The sequence below is a fragment of the Limulus polyphemus genome, unplaced genomic scaffold, assembly GCF_000517525.1.
Source record: "Limulus polyphemus unplaced genomic scaffold, Limulus_polyphemus-2.1.2 Scaffold1898, whole genome shotgun sequence".
Lineage (NCBI taxonomy): Eukaryota > Metazoa > Arthropoda > Merostomata > Xiphosura > Limulidae > Limulus > Limulus polyphemus.
The window spans coordinates 222555-231220 of record NW_013667508.1 but is presented as its reverse complement, the minus strand read 5'-3'; the positions used below and the strand labels follow the sequence as shown (position 1 = coordinate 231220).

The window sequence follows — 8666 nt, the reverse complement described above, 5'->3', positions numbered from 1 at the left end:
ATCTAAAATTGTCGAGATGATTCTCACGATGCCCCAAAGGATCAACGAACTCCACGAAGCAAAAGGAAGATCTACTAGATATTAATTAAATTATAAATATATCAATTCATGTGAATATAACTGAAAATTTTCATTTTTTCTGAGAAGGTGGTGTTTATTTGCTTGTGACCACGCTGTGTGTATATATATGTATGCGTGTTAAAGATTTTGAAAAGAGAATCTGTGACGTAGAGGCCTAATGCATTATTTGAAAAATAAAATAAATATTTTTTTAATTTGTAACATGTATATACAATCATTAAACTAGGGCTAGGAGAATGCTTTTGAATATGTAAACAGAAGAGGCGTTTTCTTAACTCCAAGATTAGTAAAATGTTGCAATAAATTTTAAATACACCACTAAATAACGTCAGTAGTTTAACAATAACTTTATTCTTAGCACGATTTGTACAAGTTAGGTTTGTTACCTGTTTGAGAAATGTAACACATCATAATTTTCGTAATTTGCGAGAAACAACAATTTGGTACAATAAAATCTATCGACAAGTAATGCAGATATTGTAGAGTATTAAAGCAGCAAAAAACACACTTATGAACTATAAATATACAGAATCTTAATAAGTGTACCTTGGTTATTTCTTAAGTCTTCATATCGCCAGGAATTCATTTATAATTTTACTTATTACTAGGTGTAATATTCTTTAAAAAAAAAAACGGTTACTATATTTCTTCGTCAAATTTGACTAAATAAACGACCTAATTTCTCAGAGATGAGGTTCGTTTGTTGCTCATTATTTCATCATTTTGATTTCTTCAGAAGCACCGTGCAACGCACACAATTCTGAAATAAACATTTATTGTTGACTTCTATAACATAATAGCTGCTAAAACATCTCAGTCAGCAAATTACGAAGTATTTCATCTGGATTTACCAGTGACTTTAAACACAAATAAAGATTACTGAATTTGTCATGGGGTAAACTAATCAACTTTCATATTTCTGGACCAACTTAGGTGAGTATATAACTTATGGAACGATTCTTTCGTTGTTTGTAACGTTATTTTCAAAGAAAATAAATAATTCTATATTTTTGTCTTCTATGTACGATTTCATTAAGAAAGGCAAATTGTTGATTTAAAGACCTAAAAAGGAGTTTCTACATTTTTCTACAATGATATTATTTAACAATTTTTTTCTTTTGATACTTAAAGCAATCGATAATGAAATAACATAGTTATACGGAAAGAATTTACGAAAAAAAGGCATATTATGAGAATGAACTGCAAAGACAGTTATTATAATTGTACATCCATTTCAGGTTAGCAGTTACAACATTAAGAGAAATGCATTGCATTAACTTGTAGTTGTATATAGACCATTGTCTATGTTATTATGTGGTAATGATATTCTCATGCAAACAACAACTGAATTGTAATTGTAACATTTTGGTCCACATATTTTTTTTCACATTGTTAATGCTGTATTATAACTAATGGGGAAAAAAAAGCAACTTAAATAGTGCTTTTGTAAAATTACCAATAGAAGTTTACACTGAGTTAAAATTCATATTTTGTTTTACATTTTCACACCTTATTTTACATTAAATCTTTTTTTTTTTCCTTGCTTCACAGTTTTCATTTTCACAAATAATTAAAAAAGAAATCCAAAAATGTATGTAAATATCACTAAATATTTCTTAAAACTTCAGTGGTTCCCATTGTAATCAGAATCTCAAAGTAATAATACAAATTTATTAAAAACATTTACATGGTTAAATTCAAAGCACACCAACTGAATTTGATTAATCAGAAAAAAAACCCACAAACAATAAACAAATGCTTGAAGAAAAAAATTGTTTAAAATATGTGAAAGTCAACCTGAAGCAAATGAAATTTCGAATGTTTATAAACAATGCATAAAATACTACTAAATAATAAATTATATATATCTTATTAGTTCCTTTAAATAGAATCCTTTTTATTGTTACTGGTTTCAACCTAAAATAATGTTACCTAATAACACGGTTCTAAAGGAGAAACGTTTTTCAAAATCACAAAGTAAAAAGGTTTATTTTATCAGGCTACTAGACAACAGTTTACCCAGTTCAATGAGAAAAAAACATGCATTCAATTATGGTCTTATACCAGTAGCATAGCCAGCTAGACAAAGTGGGAGGGGTGTCTTTTTCCTAAAACATGTACCTTCTAAAAAGTCAGAAAACATTTTAACATACGTAGAAAATTAGGGTTGTCCTTCGAACCTTCTATTCCCCTGGCTGTGTTTCCACATGCAAATGAAGGCAAACATTTGTCCTGCAATATATCTTTTGAACTTAACAAAAATAATCTTGTCTCTAATTGGAGAAGAGAAAAACATTCAACCTGCAGGTTACAAAACCACTCCTACGTGTCAGAGAACCAACTAATTAACTTTACACGACCTAATCCTAAGTAGTATTGCTACTACCAGCACCAAATAACAATATTCATAATGTCACCTAATATAATACAGATAAGTAAAGAACAGGATTCAATTTTTGTCAACATAATATTTAAACCATGTCCAAGCACATCAGATCACCTGGAATATCATGGAATATCCGATCACATTAACCCCCCCCCCCCAATAGAAGCTTCATTGCAGTTGCCTTGATATCAAAACTTCTTTTAAATGAAAAATTGACCATTGTAACATGATATTTGAAAATCAAACATTCATTTACTATCTTCTTGGCAATAACAAATTTGCAAATGTCAATGTAAAGATATTTTACAAAACATGTCAATTATAGTTTTTAAAGAATTTTGCAAAATTGTTTGGTTTTTGTATTTTCAATTGGAAGAATACTCTATGTAACACATGGGTTAAATTGTCAAGTCGGAGACCCCAAAGGTTCAGGCATAACCATTCCTAACTTATAACTTCTAACCAGAGGGAGGACAGTTAGTCAGTAGTTCCCACTGCTTATGTGACTATTCTTAACCAAATAAAGTTATAATGTCCTCACAGCTGAAAGTGCAAAGCATGTTCAGTAGTATCATGTCTTGAACCTTGGACCTTTCAATCTGCAGCCAAAAACATTAACCATTATGTTAAATAACGTTTTTTTTTCCAGGCTTGTAGTTTTACCAACTTAAGTTGACATTGAAAAATGCTTTACCAGAGGCTCAGATGACAAAAGAGAATCCTTTATGAGTAAGTACATAGGTGTACAAGGTGGGGTATTGAAGGAGTGGCAGCTCCCCCATAGCTTGAAATACAGATGGCCATTCAGACAAATTTTCAGTTTTCCCTAGAAAAAAATTCGAGGGCAGGAAATACGATGATTTGGGCAATTTTTACCTTCAATCGGGAAAAACTGGTAGCAGAAATTTTAACAAAAGGGCAAAAATTGTACAGCCCCCCTCTGAAAAATCCCCTGTATGCCTTTGAGTAAGTACAATATGGGATTAAGCCAGATTCAATTAACAATAAAATAAAAAGGATATATAAAGTAAAAGAAGTATTATTGAAATGATTAAAAAAAATTGTTTAAGAAATTAAGTTTTGTACAGTATCATCATCAATTACATGTTGATAGTAGATATACGAAAGAAAACTTTTTGACAGGTTACATCACATTTTATACCATTTTTCACTAAACTTAAGCACCAGCCAGTTTTGAAGACTATATTATATGTACATGTTTAGATATTCTGGTACATACTTAAATGCAGTTTAAGAGTCAGTTAATAACAACAACAATAAAACATTTCATACCTTTACATGTATTTTTCTTTTTAATTTCCAGAAAAAAATGCAATAATAAAAACATTCTACTAATCTTAATGGGCATCAGTTGATTATTTAACCAAGTTATCATTTCAAAGTTAACAGAAAATGGCACATTCTTTGTTTAATTATCACTTTTACACAACCCATTTTACAATTAAACAGTCAAGCAATGAGAGATTTTCACAAAAGAAAAGAATTAATATCTTATTTTGTACATAACTAATATAACTAATTGTTTTTCTTTATAGACTTACAACAATGAAACACTGAATGTGCATTACACAAACATGGTGTTCTAACACAATATATATGTATTACTGTATAATAAATGTACAATCTATTCATAGAGTACAAGTAACTTTTAAAACAGCTAAATATCTTAACGTGTAACAAAAAAAACTATCGGTAATTGTTAAAAATACATCTTCAATACAACTGGCCTGAAATCAATCTTATATATTTGAAGCGGCTTCTTCTACAATGTACAGTAATCAAATATATATTTTGGGTGTTGTCCAACACACACAACACATAAACGTCACCAAATATTATAAACACTTCAAACATAATATAATGTACGAAAACCATAAATCACTGGAGAATCTGAAATGTATGCAGCTAATATAAGGCATTGTCAAGAGAAAGGAAAAGAATATTAACGATTACAAGAAAGATGTTTAAATACCAACAGTTGTAATTTGCAAACTTAAAAATCCTTAAGAACAAACTACACATTAGCTCATTTTCTTTGTACAAAAACAGACTATACAAATCTCAGAATGATAAAAGGCTTATGTGACAGGTCCAATAACTGGGTCTTGTCCAGTTTATGAGGCACGTATCACAAAAACTCACCCTTTTTGGTTTGAAAAACTACAAACTACAGAAGGTCCTTATAATTGGCCCAATATATCTTTGCATTTGTTTAATAGTAAGGAGGACCTTTTAAAAGTTTTCTGTAAACAACCTGAAATGTTTATACATGCATGAACACATGAATTCTGTGTTTTTTGTTGTTGTTTTTTTTTAAACGAATAATGAAGGCCCATGACTAGTTTGGAATTATACATTTAAAATAGATGAGAAATGAGACCCTCTTTCTGAAACTTGCCTCAATAAACAAGAACAAAAAGGGACAATATGGAATGGAATAGTTAGATGGTCCACAATATGGAGTTAGACTTTTGTTTCAGGACCTTCTGTTCCATGTGTGAAAGAATCTCTGAGACGTGCGAGTTGAAGAGCACATATATGGCCAAATGATTTATTGTACCATTCTGGTGATCTTCCCCTGGAAAGATAAAAAAAAGAATTTTACTCTACCAAGTAACTCAAAGTAAAAACTTATGAAGTCTATTATAGATTAAAAACTAATATATAATGATCTCTCTCATATTCAATCTTTGTTTTAAATTTTTAATATACAGAAAAATTAACAAAATTCACTCAAATATGGTAGTTTTTATGGTACTATTCTTCATACACTACGCTTTATTCTACAAAACTAAATTAGAATGACCATACTTGTAAATGTTATATTTTTATAGAGGGTTTAACTAGTAAATGAGTACATGTATCCAGTTGTTATGATCGATGCAACTCTATTACCAATAAAATTCATAATCGTGAACAATTTAATCTGCCTAGCAAAAACTGTGCATACAGAGAAATATGTTTTTTTTAGAATTTCATAGACATTGTTGAGGATCAATTCTTGAAAACTGCTAAATGGCATGTGTACTTTTGAAATATTGAACACCAAGATGAATGGTGATAAGAATTCTTATCTAATTAGTATTTTACATCCGTATTTCAAAAGACCAAAATGACTGTTTTTTATGAAAATTTGCCTAAACTCATTTGCTTGTGTCTATTTCTTAACTGTCATTAGTTCCAAAGATTTCAGTCACAATTGAGTAGAGCCATCATACTACATTATTCTTAATGATTTGTTTTGAATTTCGTGCAAAGCTACACGAGGGCTATCTGCACTAGCCGTCCCTAACTTAGCAGTGTAGGACTAGAGGGAAGGCAGCTAGTCATCACCACCTACCGCCAACTCTTGGGCTACTCTTTTACCAACGAATAGTGGGATTGATCATCACATTATAATGCCCCCAAGGCTGAAAGGACAATTATGTTTGGTGGGATGGGGATTCGAACCCGTGACCCTCAGATTACGAGTCGAGCGCCCTAACCACCTGGTCATGCCAGGCCATTCTTAATGATGAAATCACTTTTTTTTTTTATATAATTTTCATTTATAATAATACCACTTCACTGGTAAAGTGTCTCAATGGAATGGGATTCCAAGATTTGAAGTTACTGGATTTTAATACTTGTTTTCATTTTAAATCATTTAACACCATTTTTTTCTGGCAACACATTTTTTCTATGATTAATCTTTTCAATATACTATATTGACATATTCTGGCTGTAAATCTACAGATTTATTTAAAATTTTATATTAAAAATTCAATAGATTAATACAAATCTCACCGAGTATCAACTCGACAAATACGAGTCACACGAGACTTGCCGGCCCCACAAGGTTCAATCAAGAAATGTGAGGCAAGCACAACTCCTCGTACACTCCCTTGTAAACAAGGAGCATCAGAATGATCAATGGACATTTCCACCAGTGTACAAGAACCTTTGGGAACATCTGTTACCCAGGACCTAAATAAAAAATCATTCACATTATCTAAATACATTTTCTATTTTGAATTCAAAGAAATAATTTTGTAAGTACTATCAAGTTTATTATGTAAAAGTAGAAATATCTACTTTTAAAAGATAAGAGTGAGTCACTGTGTGAGTTGTGAGAAAGTCCTATATCTTTGTTATTAAAATTTTAATACAAAAGAGTAGAAAATATTTTCTTATAAATACATTACCTTAATTTCAAATGAAAAATCTTTAATAGATATTCATAATATTACAGAAAATCTTGCCATCAGAAAAAGAAATATTATGATATTGTAATTTTACTATAAAAATAATCAAAAACGGGACATGAATATTTGATCAAACATACATGATGAGTACACTGTATTAAAATGATTTTAGATACTCGCACTACATCCAGTCATGCACTACCTGATGATTGTGCATCTTGACAATAGCCCTGCAGTTTAATTTTTATTGCAAAATGTTCTATTGTAAGGCTGTTATGTCCAAAACACACCTCTCCTCCCTTCTTATTTTCCATAATCCACTTAGTGTACAATGATGATAGTTCCCAGTGCCCATTTCAACAGTATAATCCCACAGTTGCTGCATATAATGACTTGGCCAGTATGTCTTCATATGGCATATCATAAATACCCTTTTCATTCTCCAGCTGCTTGAGATATGCAACAACTGAATGGATACGTTGTAGAAACAACTTGTGTTGCTTTTATAAATGGAGATTCTTCTTGATTATGTCAATTGACTAATGTTGCCTGGGACACATGGACGATTTTTACTAGTAACCTTTGTGTTCAAGAAATTCCACCCGTTAAAAAATGATGCACTTTGTTTACCATGTCTGGAGTATAACTTGTTCTCTTTCTGGATGGACCTAATGCCCCAAGTTAATCCATAATCTTAGTTTTGATACAATGCAGTCCACCACAACTTTATACTGACTGTGGTCATCACATGGCTTGCTGATTTACATATTCAAAATCGCTGTAATATAACTCAACCCTCTGTATGCATTTGCGCATGTGTGTGTGTACATATGGATATAAATCTGCTTTGCATTAGTTTTACATTTGTTTGCTTTTAATATTCTTTCTATATTTTACTGAAAAGCCTCCAATGTTTTTTTAATGTTACACAGTACCTGATATTATAATTTTTTCTTTTTGAATACACTCCTTTTTTTTCAATGGTCTGAGCTTATTATTGTGTATTTGATGAACAAATATTTATAATGTTTAATAACATTCAATTAGTTAATAAAAACAATTAAAATAAATCATATACAAACTACATTCTTCTATGAATAACTATTAATCTCATAATAGCTAAAAATTAATCACTTCGTTGATTTTTTGAAATTTTACAAAAAATAATTTTTAACAGAGTAAGAAAGGTCAAGTATGAATACTGATGTTTTACAAACTTTAGTATCAAAATGAAATGCTATATTATTAGCTCTGGAAATTTGAAAATTAACAAATATCAAATCCTTGTTACACTAACCTGAGAACACAATAATCTCTAGGAGGATGAGGACTGATTGAATTGCAGACGTACTGAAATATTTCAGACTGGTTGTCTAGTCTAGAAACAATTCTCCATTTTGCTAAGGAGTCATCCCACACATTTCTGTGTTTAAACAACAAAACATAATCAATATACATATATAAATGCATAAAACAAAAAACAATGACAAAAAATAACTATCTATGTGGTTTACTACTACAATTTTATGTACAAAAACTAACCGAAACATAAAAAAACAATTTATTAAATACTTCTTAAGAGTAGATTTCTAGAGTCAGGTTTTCTGTTATGTTTGAAATTTATGCAAGTTGCTCCTACCTGTCTCTCATTAACCTATTCAATAACTCCACTGGAGGAGCTTCCACTTCAACTGACAGTTTCCATAGCCTCAATGGATGACCATCATCCACTTTTTTATATGAAACTTCCACGGAATCATTGTGAGGAAGCACAATCCAGCCCTTGAACTTATCACGTGCTTCCTGTTAAATCAGAACAAGTTTTTAAAGATTTTATTTCATCAAGAAACAGTTATATTAATAACGAATAAAATCATGGAGTTACAGTCAAAAATTATATTTTATGTTAACTTGAATAAAATCATGGAGTTACAGTCAAAATTATATTTTATGTTAACTTGATTAAAATCATGGAGTTACAGTCAAAATTATAT

The 8666-nt window shown here is 30.4% G+C and overlaps 1 protein-coding gene across 1 annotated transcript in view; it reads right to left on the bottom strand.

The window, feature by feature from the left end:
• Positions 1-409: 409 nt before the first annotated feature.
• The window catches only part of LOC106465296 (rho GTPase-activating protein 7-like), a 116388-nt gene continuing 108131 nt past the window's right edge, over positions 410-8666 (bottom strand). The window contains exons 15-18 of the mRNA XM_013925502.2: positions 8312-8475; positions 7970-8095; positions 6275-6454; positions 410-5066 (exon numbers count right to left, since the gene is read on the bottom strand). Coding sequence (XP_013780956.2) covers positions 4952-5066; positions 6275-6454; positions 7970-8095; positions 8312-8475 — 585 coding nt within the window. The 3' untranslated portion in view covers positions 410-4951. The remainder of the gene's footprint in view (positions 5067-6274; positions 6455-7969; positions 8096-8311; positions 8476-8666) is intronic.